General features: G+C 37.0%; 1 protein-coding gene across 1 annotated transcript; it reads right to left on the bottom strand.

Moving 5' to 3' along the window:
- Positions 1 to 3619: 3619 nt before the first annotated feature.
- Positions 3620 to 18227, bottom strand: LOC122796775 (interleukin-6-like). The gene is made up of 5 exons (XM_044065503.1): positions 18221 to 18227; positions 13655 to 13866; positions 7669 to 7782; positions 7416 to 7556; positions 3620 to 3796 (listed from the first exon to the last, which is right to left on the bottom strand). Exons 1-5 carry the CDS (start codon positions 18225 to 18227, stop codon positions 3620 to 3622), a joined length of 651 nt encoding a protein of 216 aa, XP_043921438.1.
- Between the last annotated feature and the right edge of the window lie 354 nt (positions 18228 to 18581).

Genomic DNA, 18581 nt, shown 5'->3' with positions numbered 1-18581 from the left:
GAAATATATCATTGGAGTATAAGGTAACATGGCTAAAATATAAAGTTGATGTGCTAGAATACTAAATTAGACTTGCTATCAATGTATAGCTTACATGGATGGATATGGGCAGTGGCATTTAAGAACAGCAAGATGCTGGATTATCATTTAATAATGTGTGCGGACAGTTCATTGCTGACAGTGTGTAGATCAAATAGTACTGTGGTGTACATTTCTTCTATTATCCTATTATCCTAAAAACCTTCCAGGGATTTTATAGGGAAATGTATTCTGAGATGGATGCAGGAACCTGTTTGAGGATGATGGATGGTCTGCTTTTCCCCCAGGGGTTTCTGCCATAACTTTTCCAACAGAATAACACCCACTGGATTTTCCTACAACCAGAGCACAGATGTGCGGGTGAGGTGAATAGTCTGTAGCAAAGTAAGGCATTGGGCTGGAGTTTGGAGTTTTACTAGGTGGTGATAAATACAGTTATGGAGGCCCTGTTGGATATGTTAACTGAGGCACTGGAGTCAAGCAGTTTCATACAGGGGTACATAAAAAGTCTGACTGTGGTCCACCCCAAGTCTGGGGAAGACCCTCCACAGCCCTCCAACTACTGCCACTAGAATAAGATACTAGTTCAGATGTCTCGTCTCCAGGCTGATGCCTGTTTCAGTTAGATTGATAAGTCAGACACAGACAGGACTTTTGAAAGGATAAGAAAGCCCTGATTCAGTGTTATACCTCATGGGTACTATGGTCAGATGCACTGAGTTATCATCATAAACAAGTGAATGTTTTCTAAGGTATTTCATATCCTAATGTGGGACGATATAGTACATATCAAACAAAATACCTTCCCAGCTGTCATGTTAAGCAAGGCATAAGGCAGGATACAATTAAGTACAGAGTAGGTATGCAACCACTTTTTAAATGGAGCTGAAAGTGGTTAAATATAGCACTTGTTATGCTTACATGTGTGAAAATATGCACACCTTTTTTACTATAATAACCTAATTTGGGGTCTTCAGTATCAGTGTCTTGACTGTATAGTTTGTCCATCCCTTATATTTGCTCACTCATGTTCACTCATGCAGTTTTCTGCTACTTTTTCTGGCAATGGTGTTTGGTGTGATGGCAGATTCTACAGGCAGATTAAACGTACTTGTCTCCAACCCCAGATTACAGCTTATCCTGGGTGATCACCAGGCATGACCACGATATCCTTCCAGTATGTCCAGGGTCTGCCTCAGACTCTCCTCCACAGTGGGTCATACCCAGAACCACCCAGCTGGGATCCCACTCAGCTCCCAGTTTACCATCCTAGAATAGTTCAGTGTCTGCATGACTGTATCCACTGTCCCATTCCAACTGTTATTCTTACACTTCCCTTTGTCATCTTAGGTAAACAAGATCCCACATTACTAAAACATTTCCAATAGTATTGGTAAAGACTTTTGTATTGTGTGAGTGGTATTTAGCTAAGAGGTGCATTTACACCTCGCACACACCCCCCTTAACTGAGCACTCCTGCCAAAGTAGCCATTGACCCAAACTTTTCCTTGTCCAGAAAGTGAACTCCTGAGTGACACTTTTATTTTTCTACTTATCGTTGCATTTTTGTGCCCTGTTTATGGCAAAGCTAGCCTGTTCTATGTTCAACTGAATAAAACATTGTTTTTACGAAGAATAAGTATTTATACTGCAATGTATTTTACAATATATATAGACAGAGTGTGTGTCAAGATTGTGAACACACAATTCTTAAAATCCTCTAAAAATTCTCCATACACAGTTTCTCTAACTTGTCAACTAAAGAAATATTATATAATTAAAGAATAGTATTGGAATTATAAAACGGAATGACAACTACACATACATTAGGATAGTGTTTCACCTGTCATTGGTCATTATTTAATCAGTGTTCTACCCCAGTAAATAAATAAATAAAATGTTATATTTTTAACATATTTAAGTATTGTTGTGGGGTGTAATTTTATATATATATATATATATATATATATATATATATATATATATATATATATATATATAGATATATTGTGTGTATATATGTATATATGTATATATATATATATATATATATATATATATATATATATATATATGTGTATATATATATATATATATATATATATATATATATATATATATATATATATATATATATATATATATATATATATATATATATATATATATATATATATATATATTAATGTTTAAAAAGATTAAGGATTGAGAACTAGCAGGCAGATATTTACATATGATGTGAAAGAAGAGATGTTTTTAGTTGATAAGAAATACTAGTCAGGATTGCCACGCTTTCTTTTCCTGTGTGTACTGTAACCCCAGATTCCTGACTCACACAATTAGAACATGAAGGGATAGAGCTAACTGGCAAATAATCATTGTGATCATGCTTCTTGTAGCACAGTCTCCCAGTGCACATCTCTTCTATTATCCCCTCCATCCCCTCAAAGTCTGCAGCTTAGATCCATGCCCCATGATCCTTTTCTCTGTCATACTCTCTGTACTCAGGAATCCTACTTCCTAGATTTTCTTTGTACTGTACTACAAATTCATTTAAGTATCCTTCAATACCTTCTGGTCCCATCCCACTAAATCCTGTATGTAAACTCTGAATTTCTAAACTCAGATTTAACCTTTAAATACTCACTTTTACTGGCAAGGATCTCCCATCTCATATAATCTGTCCTTTCTCTCTATTGTGCTTTTATCGTAAAATAAAGATTTCAAACTGACCCATTGACATTATACTTGCTAAACTTCTGTAAATTGTATATATCATGTATATACAGTCTTAAATGTGTGTTAAAATTGTTTCTTTACATTAGCATTTAACCCCAAGCTGTGGAAGAAATGGATCCCTCTGTGGATCAGGTAACTGGTCTACTGAGCAAATTAATAATTACATTCAAATTATTCATTTTTACTGATGACCGATTATTTTATTTACCTAACTCCGATTAATCAATCGCCATACTTTTTGTTGTTACACTGTTTAATGATGCCTGGAGGTACAGTATCTTGCCTCATAATATCACATCAGACTAAAAACATAAATAGGATCAGTTGGAGTTTTGCGTTGTAGTTCAAATCTTGAAAGAAAAGCATATTTTCTGAGACAACTTACTATATACTAAATACTTACTAATACTGCAAAACGTGTTGTGCAGATCTGATTGACTGAAGATAGAAACGGTGTTAGTGCTATGAATTGCCAGCACAAACACAACAGTAAATTATATAAGCACTACAAAGAAATCGGTAATTAAATAAATACTTTATTAGAAGTTATTCAAAATAAAATTTATTTTAAAAGAATACTTACATAATAAATTAGAAACTTAAATAACATTTTGTATTTATAATACATGTTAAGTTATGAAAACATGGCTTAAAATTACACATGTAAATAGATAAACAAATAAATAACGCCTGCTAGAATAACAGATAACTATTTCCAGCAACATGCTGTACCTCTGTTTCTAATGTAGAACATCATATTAAGCACCCACATTACAAAAAAGAATTTTTCAAAGTTTCTTGAACTACACAATTCTCATTTATCACATTCTTATATGCTGTTTTAATTATTTTGCATATGACGAACAGCTCTTATGGTTTTCTGCATGAAAATGGTGAAGTCCCTAAGAATGAAGCGGCTAGTCTCTTTTTGTACCCATAATTTCTCTGAGGAGAGGGCTTCAAGAAGTGTTTTCTGTGCATTCTTATCTGTTTCTTCTGCTTTGTTGTTAGAGTTTATCTGAAAAAGAGAAATTTTGAAAAAAGATAAGCTGGGAATGATGCTGAAATGTACTATGCTAGTTTTATAAGTTTACATCATGACTGAGATCAGTCTAAAGAAAATATTTTAGTCATACAGTGAAACAGTTGTGACTAAAATGTCTGAATATTATTAGGTGAAGGGACATCAGATTTTAAAATGTCATGTCTTGAGGTCTGGTCTCATTTCAAAGTGTTTAACAGCTATTGTTTAAGATATGACGTTTAGGTCACATATGATAGTGCTATACTGTATAACTTGCTGTTTATCGAGTATTAGTTGTATCATGACGTGTGCACTCATATTAACCTTATTAACACGCCGTATGAACACTTCATAAATACCTCATACAGAGAATGGTGTGCAACTCTGGATAGCTGTTATGAATATTACCTTAAGGACAGAGCAGTCAGAAGGCAGTTTGAAAGGAGAGCAACAAAAGTGTCTTTATCCAAAGCCATATAAAGAGATAAGAGCTAAACAAAAAAGCCATGAAGAAAGAAGGTGGTGTAGGTGGTGCAATTATAAAAAATCCATAGCACAGGCAGGTTTAGTCTTTCTGAAAGGATGCATGAAAATTAAATTACACATCTAGAAAATAGAATGTGAAAGTTCTGTGGAGATGTTTATCAGTATTGCTTCACAGAAAGAGTGGTGACTATTTAGGCCAAGTTTCCAGAAGAGGTAGTAAGGTCAAGAGCAATGAAAAATGAAAGAATGAAATCCGTCTGTATTCTCAGTTCCTCGTGACTGTTTAACAGTGCTCCATGTTTTGCCTTTAAGGTGTTATTTGACCTGATTTTATTCTGACTTGGGGATAGATTATAATACACACTTATTTAGTGCTACATTAAGTAATCTGAGAGTGAAACTGTAAATTAACTGTAGGAATAAATGGGGCAGCTCTGCCAGATTGTTTCCCTGTAGTATTCATTAAACTATAACGGTATAATAAATAACTTAACTTTTTGAACAAATAGTTCTGACCCCTTATGGGGGAGGGAGAAGCATTGAGAAAGAATAAGGTTATTCTCAACAAAATTAAACTTTATGGAAAATCTATCTAATCTTTATGGAAAATGAATCCTACACAAATGCACTTTATAAGCACTTACATGAGTGCATGGATCCCTGCTATCCCTAATAGAACCAAGATGCTATCCTCCAAAAAAAGGAAGCCAATCTGGTGGTCCTCTGCCATAAACAAACTCTACAACAGAAGAAAGAAACTATGACTGGAGGAATGCCCTGGTCAACCTCGGTAAGAAGCTCAGATCACTCATAAAATCCTCCAAAGCTAATTACGAAAACAAAATTGCCACTGACTCTAAAGACAACCACAAAGCATTCTATAGCTATGTCAAGAATCTCAATGGCAACACTCAGATCTGCTCTGAGTTACAGCACAATGGCACTAAATATACAGAACCAACTGATATTGCCAATATCCTGGCAGATAGGGTCAGTGCTAACTTTACCCCTCTCTCACCCCCTAGAGGGCCCAACTCTATACCGAAGAATGCAAAGTTCCTGTAATCATGGCTGCACAGGTAAAAAAGCCAAGAACACAGCATCCATGGGACCTGACAATATCCCAGGCTGTTACCTAAGTACCATGTTCAGTCATAGCCTCACCTCAGGCTTTGTGCCCACTGAATGGCACACCACAATGGTTATCCGACGAGCCTGGTCTGCAGGGCTATGGAATGTATCATCATGGAAGGCAGATCATATCTCCTAAACCTGATTGACTTCTTTGAAGCAGTCACTAAAGCCATAGATGAGGATCTAGAGTCGCCAAGGCTTTTGACACCATCCCCACTCTGGAATTATAGATAAGCTCACTAAACTAGGTATAAATCCCTATGTCACAAGATGGGTTGCCAACTGGCTCATGGACAGAACCCACACTGTGAAAGTAGCAGACTCAAATCCGACTTCAGACCAGTGACAAGTGGAGTACCACAGGGTTTAGTCTAACAAAGTTTGCAGATGACTGCAAACTAGGAGCCATAATCAAAACTCCTAACGATGTGGACATACTACAAAAGGGCCTCACTGAGACAGATGCCTGGTGTCAAAGCCATGGCCTGAAGCTCAATGCCAAAAAGTGTATTGTCATCCCCTTTGGTAAAACTCTGTACCCATGAACTACCACATTTCTGGTAGCCTACTTAACACCTAAAATGTCATAAGAGACCTTGGGACACAGGTGGACAGTAGTCTCTCCTTTGATAATCACATTGCCACAGTGGTCAGGAAATCCTTCTACGTGGCTCACCTCATCACAAAAGGTTTTGCATCCAGAAAAAAAGAGGTCATTGTTCCCCTCTACTCATCACTCATTAGACCCATTATAGAGTACAACGCTTCTTTTGGTATATACCTCACAAGACATCTACAACAACTGGAAAGGCCACAGAAATACCTCACAAAGAGAATTACTGGCCTCAAACAGATACCCTACGCAGACTGTCTCAAAAAAACTCCAGCTTTACTTACTCATATATACGCCTACAGAGGCTGCATCTCTGCCTAACATGCAAAGCTATGTCAAACCCAGAGCTGTTGGACATGCTCCACTTAAAGAAATCCCAATCACCACAATAAACAGAACATGCTGGAGGGATAGAATCCTGTCCCAGAGACTTCCCATACTCTGGAACAGACTACCTATCTATGTCAAACAGAACTCCTCATTAGCACTCTTCAAGAAAAATCTTGATGATTGGATGGGAGACAGGAAATTCACCCCGGGGATCACCTCTTTGGCTCTGCTTGACAGGGGCACAGGAAAATAATTTTCTTGGGTGGCGAAAGACAGGGTACATTTTTGGCTAGGCTTATATAGGCCCTAGGGCCAATAGCCTAGTACCCTGCTATGAACCTATGAACCTAATCTGGGATCCATAAACCTTATGAAAGGTAGATAAAAAGCTATTAGAGTTAGTATCTTAGCCAGTACGTAGGGGAATGGATAAACTGGATAAGTAAATTGTCCCAGATGAGAGCTACTATTTCAGAGGCTCTTCTTATTTTGATCTTATCCTTATCCATTGTGAAATGAAGAAAGAAGATAAAGGGCAGAAAGTTCTAGAGCGTGAGTGAAAGTATATGATTTTGTGAGGAGACTTGTAAATGTGCAGTATTTTTCCCAAGCAATGGTTAAAACATGGAATAAGACAGTTTAAAGACACAAGTTATATTCTCAGTCATAGGCAGATGTGGGGTGAAAATGACTTAGTATTAAAAAATATCTACAGAAGGGGATGAATAGTCCAGTCATACTAGAAGAAATAATGAGTTTACCTGACAGGAAGCTACATAATTTCATAATGATGATATTCTCATATTGTATATCTATTTCTCCTAATTTTGAAGGATTAATGCTTCATTATTTCTTATCAGGAGAAATGCTCAGTAGTTTGCTGAAAACACAAAATTTAGGTGGTGCTTCAGTAATATTGTTTATTTTATATGAATCATGGATAAACTGCAACAGCACTTTTTATGTTAAAATAATCATAATTTTATTTCCTGCACATGCATTCATGATACAATAAATGTATTTGGATTTCACAAGGGAAAACATACTCACCATCAGTGCAGTGGCAAGTTGTTTGGTTGTGGGTACTAAACTCTTCACTTGTTTCTGTTCATTATCAAGGACATCTTGCACAAAATGTAGATATGGAAGGTATAAATAAAGGCCACTGGTTATCTTCTGCAAACATCTCTCCTAAAGATGAAGAGAAAGATAAGTTTGTTAATTGAATCAGTGCAGATTACCTTCAGTAATACTGCTGCAGTGCATCATGGATGCTATAGTTTACAGCAGACATTGTTCTTACCTTGTTGAAATTAGAACCATAACATCCATCTTCCACTGTAATTCTTGGCAGAGCGAGACTGTTTTGCAGAAGAATTTCCATGCTGTTATCACATACTGCATCCTTGTCACAGAGCTGGAAAACATTATAACACAGTCTTTGAAGGTAGGAATGCACTGTAAAAATGTAACTGTGTAGTAAGATACATTCATGTTGGCCTAGCACCATCTAAGTAGTTCTTTTGTTCAATTCTATGCAAACTAGATGCATTGTTTACTCAGTGCGTACTTCAGTTACAGTACATATGTGAATTCATAGCTGATAGTGTCTCAAGGTGTTATAGCTCCTTATACCTCATGCAATCTGAGTTTAAAATACATATTGACAGGATTAAACAGTTCAGGTATATGGACACAGTCAACGTAAAAGAAGATTTGTGTATAATAGAATCACTATTGCTGGAGCATGTATTAGTCATACAATGAAGTCTATCCTCCAGCCTAGTATTTTTCATCAGTTAGGTATTGTTAGAGGCATGTGGGTACTGCCTTGGGGCCTGACTGTAAGAGGTAGCCTGGCTGTAAAGCAATGTGCATCACACTTCTTGTTCTTATGTGTTCTGCAGCTCTAGGGAACGGTAAATACATACAATACCCCTAGCTGTTCATGGTGAAGATTATAGGAGCCTTGAAACCCTAAATGAAAATTACATTAGGAAATGCTAACAGTAAAAGTGAGTTATGTGACTGTATTTTTATAAAATAGTGCAAAATGAAAAAAAAACTAACAAAAAATTCTTCTGAGCATGGAAAGGCTCATGTTATTTTACTCCAAACAGCAGTAGTGCAGCTTGTAAACATATACTGTTAACTGTGTTAAAATATGATTTCTCCAGTCTTACTTTTGCCGGCAATAAAACAAAACCTCCCTCCTAACCACATCAAGCAGAATATGTACATTTATTATACCGAATCCCTGCACCGAGCATTATCGGTTCGTACTACAGAAAACCATCCAGCTGCCTTTCAGATAATGGGCAGATCTTTTGTCAGGCTGTATATTAACTCCTTCCTCTATGTCTCAGTCATACTATGATTTACTCTCATTCAGTACAGCTCCATATCACAATCCAGCGAAGCCTCTTATTAAGATGGCCACAAAATAGACATTATTCTAGTGACCACTACTTTGTAAACAGAGGGGCAAAAACTGGGATTCTTTTTCTTCAGCTCTTTGAAGATTTAAGAATTATTTATTTATTTATGGTGCATATGCTTGACTTGAGAATCTTTTTTTCTGCTATGAACTTGTTACAAAACCGTAATTGCAACAAAAAGTGCACAGAAGTTAGCATGAATTGAACCAGTTAAAACATTTACAGCAGACAATAGTCCCATAGTGTAGAAGTATCGATTGTGTAAAACTAATAGTGAAAATAGTTCAACATTTCTACAAGAACACCTCGTAGACAAGAAGCTATGATACCCTTATTAGTCATGCAGGTACACTTAATGCCCAAAGGGTATGGAATAATAAGGCTTTGCTTAAATGGATGAGCTGTTCTGAGTAATGTCATATCAGGCGGGAGTGAATTCTAGACTTTTGGATCCCAGTAAATCAAAGGTTTGTAAAGCATTCCAATGAATATATGGGAGTGGGGGGGGGGGGGTGCATTAAATTCAGAAAATGTTAGGGTATGCATAGATATTTTCTGACTGACCTGGGAACTTAAGAAGGAACAGTAACAATGACAGAATGCCTTACAAAGTAATGATAAAGAAGTTAGTTATGACTTGTTGTGAACTGGGGATGGGTTTCCCGTTATTTTTTGGCTTTGTTCCGGATTCTTGCACTTAGAATTTGAAAGGTGCATATGCACTCATTGTCCTGTGCTGAACACAAGCTGGGTTCTCATTTGAAGTTCAAAGAGGGCATTATCACAACTGCTAAGAATGAACCGTGATTAGGAGAATGAAATATTAAGTTAAATTTGCTGTACATTGGAGAATCCCTCTTTTCAGATGTGCAAAGGTATTAGTATGCATATATGTAGTGGAAGTATAAGGAGTTTAGAATGATTTTCATACCTCTCAACCTCTCAGCATAAGAAATCTGGATAAAGCCAGAAATATTGGGGGGGGGGGGATAAAGGCCCAATAATAGGAACAGATATTAAATATTTATCCTATAAACTTCGAAAGTTACTATAATAACATGTTTTATATTATTAGGTATTTTCTGAAGGATGTGAAGTCTGAAACTCGAATGTGTGTCATTATTTAGTATTATGTAGTGACTTCAATAATAAATAATTTACAAGAAAATCACAAATTTATGAGGAACAGTACAAAAATATGAGGCAAAAATCTGGACAGTTGAGAGATATGTTTTTCACCCTCTGATAAAATGATTTCAGTGTTTAACAACGGATTTCGACACAAAACTTAACACTCTGTAAAAGTGTATCTTTAATTTGGTACATAGCTCTCAATGAATCAGGGACAAACCTGAACAGAATCATCAGGGACAAATCCAAAAATAATCGGGGCAATCAGAGATACTTTTAAATACTAATGGTTTTAACTTCAGACATCGGCAGAACAAGAGAATATGAATACATTGCTGAAGTAAAATAAGTTTGTAACTCTAATTATTGTAATTTTTTATTTAGTGTAACTCAGCGTAATTTCTCCAAGTCACCAGTTTTAGGAGGGATTAAAATGGGCAAATTTTTGAGTCAAACCAGGGTTGTCCCTGAACATCAGGGATAGTTGAAAGGCGTGATTTCAGTACATCAGATGTATATTTAGAGCTAAACGCATTGACGTCCCTCACCCTTATAAAACAAAACATGGTTTTGAATTTAACAAGAGTTTTAAAAAGTCCTTCTAAATACATAATTTTAATTGGAATTTATTAAAATGATATAATATTTAAACGAACTGAGTATAAAATGCGGTATCGCAGTACTGTTAGAAATTGCATTTTTATGAATGCAGGATACCTTCACCTGCTCTACACCTGCTCCAGCTGAAACTTACAGATTTAACCTGCTTCTGCGCTACAACTTGAGTTGGAAAGCGTGTCCCCAGCAACACCATGTGCTGAAAACTGAATCCATGGGACAGTGACTGGAATCAAATGATCGAGATTGAGCTATCCCGCCTTCATGACACATACCTTGTTATAGGATCCACTCTAAGGATACCAAATGCGGTCAGTGCAATCCGAATATGCATCACAGACCAAAATATTGTAGATTTATATCTAAGGCGCCGCATTCTCGTTTATGTAAATGCAACACATCTTGTGTATGTGAGCCTTTTAGGAAGGATGGACACAACTCTAATTTTCAACATGATATATTATAAATTAATAGCATTCCTCATGAACTGCAGCAGTTTATGTGGTAAATAATATTTTGTCTTCTAGATAAAAGAATTTAACTGCAACGCTGTGATGATGATACAAACAAAAACTGAAACGAAATGCCATAAATCATAGTAAATCGAACTTACGATGAGAAATGATTTTGTTTTAACCCAAGCTACCTCTTATTTAAGTGAAAATAAGAAGTTTAGTACGTAACGTAACAAAAATTAAATGCATTTAGGTATTTTTTCGAAATGTATTTCCTTGGGTATCTAAGATTTCTCATTGTATCACTAATGCTGAGGAACCAGCCCTTTGTGGTACTAATACTGAGGGATGCCCCTTGTGGGACAAATACTGAAGGATCTGCCCCTTGTGGTGCTACTGCTGAGGGACCTGCCAAGTGTCCTTCAAAGGTCTTCAAGAAACACGACATTCACACAAAGGAATAATGTCCTTGTTCAGAACACTTTACCATAAATTGCTCTGTGAGAAGCAAGTAGCCAGTAGTATTGTGCAGTATAAGGGAAATAAATGGTTTTAAAGTATTTCTCTCAAAATTGCAATAGCGCTACATTGTAAACTAAAGCACAATGCAAAAATAGTGCATAAATTACAACACATAACATACGGGAGCATATTAGTATCAGTCGGGTTATTGCTACTGCGGCCGCGGTGGTGCAGCGCTTACAGCTGTCGCCTCAGAGCAAGCGGGTTCTCCCGTTTGATTCTCGGCTGGAGCGCCTTCTGTGTGGAGTCTGCAAGTCCTCTCCGCGGTCGAGTGACGTTTAAAGACATGCAGGTAGGTGTGTGCGCAAATGGGTGTGCGTCGGGCTGGCCCCTCGGCACCGTAAAAATCTGCTACCAATCATTAGCGGTCCAGAGTTCCGCTGTGGCGACCCTTAACCGGGAAAAGCCGAAGGACATTACTATCAATCGGGTACTGCACTAAACACTATCTGGAAACTGAGATTCGTTCATTCGGTAGGGTTACCACCTCTTCCTCTTTGCGAGGGACAGTCCCACTTTGGGCTGTTTTGTCCTGCGAAAAAATCTAAAAAATGGCAAATGTCCTGAGATTTTAAGACAGAAATATTTACTAAGTTTTCTTTAATACTTGCATAAAATAGTTATTTACGCAAGCAACTCATATGCTACAGGAATAAGCTTTTATTTGGACAAAAACAATGAAGTTCTTTCCTTTGCACTCCCTCTGGGTATGTCTGTCCTGCAAACTCGCACGTTTCTACAAAAAATGTCCCACTTTGGGCATTTGAAAAGGTGGCAACTCTAACATTCGGTGACGAGGACTAAATAGGGTTACCACCTGTCCCACTTTGCGAGGGACAGTCCCTCTTTAGGCAGTTGTGTCCTGCAAAAAACTTGAAAAAATGGCAAATGTCCTGAGATTTTAGGACAAAAATATTTCCTATATTTTATGTAATCATTGCATAAAGCAGTTATTCTGTATCTGAAACACCTAAATGTTATAAGAAACAGAACAAGCAACTAAAATGCATAAGAAAAAGCTTTTATTTAGGCAAAGTGAAGTTCTGTCTTTTGTACTGGCCATGGGTATGTTTTGCTCTGCAAAATCTAACGTTTCTACCAAAAATGTCCCACTTTGGACATTTGAAAAGGTGGCAACTCTAGGACTAAACCCTCACCACTTGAGACATGTAAAGTCCCACGTGCTGTGTTTTACTTTTGTTTTAAAATGGTTGTTAGCAGCGTGTTGTTTTTGACTTCTCTGATCAGCCGTAATGGGGATGATTCCCCTTTCTATGAAATTACTTAACTGTCTTTATTTAGGTGGTTGCACAAACGTCATAATCTTCCTATTGTAATTTATTTTGTAACTTAGTTTAGCCTTTCATGTTTGTGCCAAAACACAGGGCAGTGTAAATAGTGTCTGATAAATGCATGCATCACAACGTGGGGTCTAAAACTCATGTAGGTTTAGCTGTTATTGACTGACATTTTTTGAAAAGTACAGCTCAACTTATGCACAGGAAAACTCGCCCCCAAAAGACTTCTGCAACGCATAATTCATGTTTTGTGAAGCAATACTAGTTGCAGTTCACGAAATATGCATTTGCATACTGTGCTCAGTTTCTAAAATTAGTACATTTAAAAACACCTCAGAAATAGCATTGTTTACTCGGTAGCATTTGTATGGTTAAGTCCATATATTCCATATGATATGTGTGTCTGTATATGTGTGTCCCTGTTTATAATGACACGGTTGCAGTATCATATTTAATTATTTTCTGATGAAGTTCCAGACACCGAATAAAGGAACGAAACCGCTGAAATACCTGTTCGTCTTGTCTTTTTCAGCCTGGTTGGAATTTTTTTTTATTGGTTTTAAAGTTTTTTCTTACTGCAGATGTATTATTATATGCGTGTGTGCGTGCGTGCGTGTGTGTGCATGCGCGCGCACAGTTATCATATACATAATTCAGAATACCAACATCAATACTAAGATGACAGATTTTGTAAGGGTTACATATTCCTTAAAAAGACATTTGTTATTTTCATTCTGACTTTAACCCTCCCAACCCACTGCCAAGAATTAAACGCAAATTTCATCTGCTAAAAAAAAATAGAAGACGGTTCTTGCTTTAGCTCATACCTGAGTCTTGAGGTAATCACTCTTGTCATGGATGAGCTGAGCCAGGGATATCCAGTCTGGGAAGTGCAGGCTGAAGCCAGGTGCAGAATTCCAGTGGGAATCTCCCTTCCAAACCTCCGGTAAAGGAGAGGCAACCACTGGTGAGGATGACAGGAATGTCGTGAGGCAGGCATGTAGTGCTACCCAGCTTACAAGGGCACTGAAGCTTGACACTGGAAACAAAATACAGATAAAACAGTTAATTCTGGAGTTTGGGCTCCCCAGATTGTACAATAAAATGTACAGCAGTTACTTTACTTACTTCTGCTTGTTGCAGTTAATTTCTATTTTTCCAGACCGGTTGGTGGGCAAACTCTGCGTCCCAGATAGCTTTCTGATTTGGAGGCATCGTTGGTCCCTTTTTATTTTGTGTCTTACGAAGGAAATTCTGCTGTTTTGTAAACATATGTGTACACTGGGCTCTGTAATCTCCCAGTTCTTCTTTTAACATGACCGGCCGGGACTTGGGACTCGGAAAAATGAAGAAACTTTAAAATATAAACGAGACAGAAATAAGTTCCCCCCTCACCGGGATTGTGTTTTTTAAAGTTTCGGAGCATTCAGTTCCGTTTGTACGAATTGCATCAACAAAATAATGCCCATGCTTTCACTATGAAACTGATTTTTTTTTGCTTGCACTACAAATATTAATAAACAAGTAAGGATACAATTCTACACGACTTGTTGATGCGCAAAGGTTCATTATAATGCAGTTTGAGACTCAAAAGAGGTCTGGTATGGAGATGCGAGCATAAGCTTCCACAACTTCCATACTTAATTCACAACATCCTACTGTTTGTCCCACCCTGCCTCACAAAAAAAAAGACTTACCAAAAGTTCTCCTTCATAAGATCCAAGGTCACCAAACTTCCCCAAAGCCAGCGATCCAAAATCCTGAAAATAATGCCCGAACCACGAAAGGGTGAAGAATTTAACTTCGTGTTTTTTAACAGTAGGGGAACATGGTTTTGATGGTTCATAGTTTGCCTTCATCTCATCAGCCAAACAAAGGGATAGCAGCTCGCCTGTAATACTGTTCTTTGTAATGTTTAATTGATGCTTATTTCTAATAATAATACAAATTCCACTGGAAATGATGATAATGGCTAACTATAAAAATCAGTGCATTTCACTTATCACAACTTTCTGTTTTTTTATATACTAATTTTTCAAATTTGACAAAACGTAAGTGCAATGAAATTAAGCTTTTTCTATACTAGTAGGACATGTCAGCATTATGAGAAAATATATTTCATCATAGGGATTAGTCAACAAAACTCTAATGTGAGATTTTACAAGTATTAGGAAAATGGCAGGGTGCCAAGTCACTGCGTATGTGAAACATAATTTTATCGTGGCTGAGAGTTAGCAAATTCATTTGCAGCTAATACTCCTTTCAATTGATGAAGAATTAAGATGTCTGAATCTAGATTTAATATTTACAATATGAGCCATGTGGAACCTCATGAAAGCCAAGAAAAGGTGCAAAATGTTTGTTTAAACATTTAGCTATATGTATGCTCATGAAGGCAGAGGAAATGTATAAAAATGTCTGTGTCAAACTTAATTTTTTAAGTAAAAGCAATAGATAACCTCAGCTTTGCTGGGAATTAAGTTTTTCTTTGAAGGAGAGGCCTGAATTCAGAAAAGTTACCAGAGACAGACACAAAGCCATATAGTACTGCAGTGGACTTTTCCTGCAGCCATACAAGATGCTAATGAGGCATTTGGGGGGGGGGGTACGTTAATCATTAGGCCAATCATTGAATATAATGCTCCCTTTGACAAGTATCTGTCTAGACACATGCAAGGACTGTAATTCCCACCGTTTTACCATCAGAAGGATGAATCTGACCCCATCGAATGATGGGATCATTGACCTACTTCCAGGAAACTGACAATGTTGAATTCCAACATTGTCAAAATATGACTCCCTGTAAATCTTGGAACGAGCATTAACATGGGTCGAAATGGAGGCGAGATTTGTACTTCAACAATGTCGGGTTCGACATTGTCGCCATTTGGCCTCCTGACTTTGACTGAAGTGGTTCCATCCGAACCCACTTTGACCTTCTGATTGTCACCCTACCCACCTATACCTTACTAAAAGGATACAAGGCCTAAACAACTTGTCCTACATGGACCGACTCAGAGCCCTGTCACTGTATTCTGCATCCTAAAGACTGATTGGAGATGACCTGTGCCTATCATACAAGGTATCCTCCAATCCAATATCGATGGAATCATCTATAATTTTCCAGGGCAGGAAAATAGAGACACTGGAGACATTCTGGCAACACAGGGACAGGAATGGGGTATGTAGTGCATGTGTGTGTGTGTGTGTGTGTGTATGTGTGTGTGAGTGTGTACATGTTTGTGTGTGTGAATGTGCATGCACAATTGTGTGTGTGTGTGTCTGTTTGTATGTTTATTTGAATGTGTGTATTATGTGTGGAAGAGTGAATGGGTGTGCCTGTGCTAACATGATATATCAGCTGCCTACCACTGTTGACAAGCACAGAAAAGTGCTGAGTGGGACGGTAGTTAACAGTGACTCAGCAACATGCAAATTATATGATAATGAGGTCTTTCCTCATTGTAGCTAATTTGTCTCTAAATGTGATAGTACCTCCTTGCAGAAACAGTTTTTTTATCACAGCCCTTAACACAAGTGCTACATTTTTTTCTGAAACTCAGAGTCTGTGGGGCCTCTGTGTGTAAAAGGGCAAGCTGAGTTGCTCGTGGCCAAGTGAGAGAAAATATGTTTCTAAGAGACATCAGTATTTCTTCATGTTGTTCTAAAACTTCATGATAGAATCTAGTTCTTCTTAAAAATGTTGTGCAGTATAATTTTCCAACAACAGTTACAGTTCAGAAAAGGCCATAAGACATTGGATGCAACAAAATATCAAAATAAAATAAAAAGGTTCCATCTACAGAAACTGAATTGCAAAACTACTAACCTTTCTAACTAATGTTATTTATTTAAGCTCTCTTTTCTGCTGTAGGAGTGCAATTTGTTAATGGCTTTGTTGTAAATTTGAAGATGGTTAATTGGATAACACCATATTAGCAGACCAAATTTAAAGTATCCATTAGCAGCTCTTTTTCATTGAATAATGAATGATGTGAAATGGGCATTGCCACTAACATGCTAAAGGAAATACACGGTAAAAAAAAAATATATATATTTTTGAGGAGGAAGCAGTCCAACCCACTTTCATGGGATGGTTTCACCTTCGATATTTTAGTAAAAATAATTCAGTTAGGTGATGATGGTAAAGCATATTTACTGTACTCCCTATCTGATTAAAACGAGGATGTTTAATGTACACATTTATATTTTTTTAAAGGATAATGCAGCATATCTGTTGCAGTATTACATGGTGATATTGTTTATTGGAATAAAATAAGCCTGCTGAGGTCATTAACAGTTGACCATGTTTTACAAAATGCTTTAAGTTTTGTCTAGTGGGTCTATTTCTCCGTGTATTTACGTTTTGAAAATATTAATTTGCAAGAGTTGGAATAGTCCACAATAACAAACTTTTGTAAGATGGATCACCTTTCATCTAAGCTTTGAAGAAAGGCAGATTTTGAATTTCATGCCTAACAGCCAAGAAATTCTCAGAACAAAAAAACGATGATCATGGTGATAAAGTTACATTGATTTCAACTGATCTTTCAGGCGAATGTTTAATACAATTTTATGGCCACTTATTTCTTGAACTTTCAAATTCTGTTAGAGTCTAAAGTCTTTTAAATGGTGTTACTCACTAATATGCAGAGCATTATGTGAGGGTCACAGTAACCAAAATTTATTTGATTTTCATATCCCAAAATTTGTTATTTTCTTGATGCCTAAAACTCATAAAGTTCCATATCAGCTTCAGGCAGACCGATAGTTTGTAGGGGAGATTTGCTCAATTACAGCTTTTCTCAGTTTGTTGTCTTCTTGAAACATATAGTGACCAGCACATTAACTACTGCTTCATTAATGAGCTTAACTTTAATGAGCTAGGAAGCCGATAGATATTTCTTTTTGAAATCTGATGTTACCTCTTAATATTCATGTATATTGTGCAGCAGGGTCCATCAGTACTAAATTCCTTTGTAGGGAATAATCTCCCTTCACTAATTTTAGATCAGCTAATTTTAGTGTGTGTGATTGTATTTCTTGTTCATGCTGGAAACTACTGCTTGAAATGAATGAAGTGGCAATGAACATTGCCATGGAAAATGTTAGGCATTGGTTTTATCTTTCTTGGAATATATATGCTCATCTTTATACATTTATAGGGGATTACTAGTTTAATGACAGCAGGGGGTCTTTTTATGTCTAGTCATGGTTCTCAAGGGTGGGAATCAAACCCTGCACCTTGTGTCTAAAGGGTAAACACCTTAAACATTATGCCAACACTAATCCCCCTAATCCCCCTAAAGGGTAGAGGGAACTGTCTCCAAAGTTAAGTTTATTCTTCTGAGTGGAAGTTGACACAGGGTATTTGATGTTGGGCTATTACTTACCTGCCATTAGAACCCCCCCCCCCACACACACACATTCATCACTGTGAGGATTGAAAATCCCACCTATCTTGTTAGTCTTGAGACCACAGTATTTGCCACAAGCCCCAGAGGAGAAGTCAACAAGGAGATGTATACTTTCAGCAAATAATCCATATCAGTCCAATAAAGTAGCTTAGGGGAGATATACAAATGAGAAGCTGATTTTAGAAGTAGTACAGATCAAAAAAGTAACTTTTTCAAACAATTAATTTCAGATTCTGTGTTGGTTTAATATATGAGGTAGATGTAAGTCATCTGCATATAGTTTATTTAAGAGGATAGCCTCTACCCTTCTGAGTTGGGAATTGCTGGTTGAATGCTT

Source organism: Protopterus annectens, chromosome 3.part0 (assembly GCF_019279795.1).
Source record: "Protopterus annectens isolate FY-2018-M chromosome 3.part0, PAN1.0, whole genome shotgun sequence".
NCBI classification, from domain to species: Eukaryota; Metazoa; Chordata; order Ceratodontiformes; family Protopteridae; genus Protopterus; species Protopterus annectens.
Note: the sequence above shows the minus strand (reverse complement) of the source record. Positions and strands in the feature narration are given on the sequence as shown.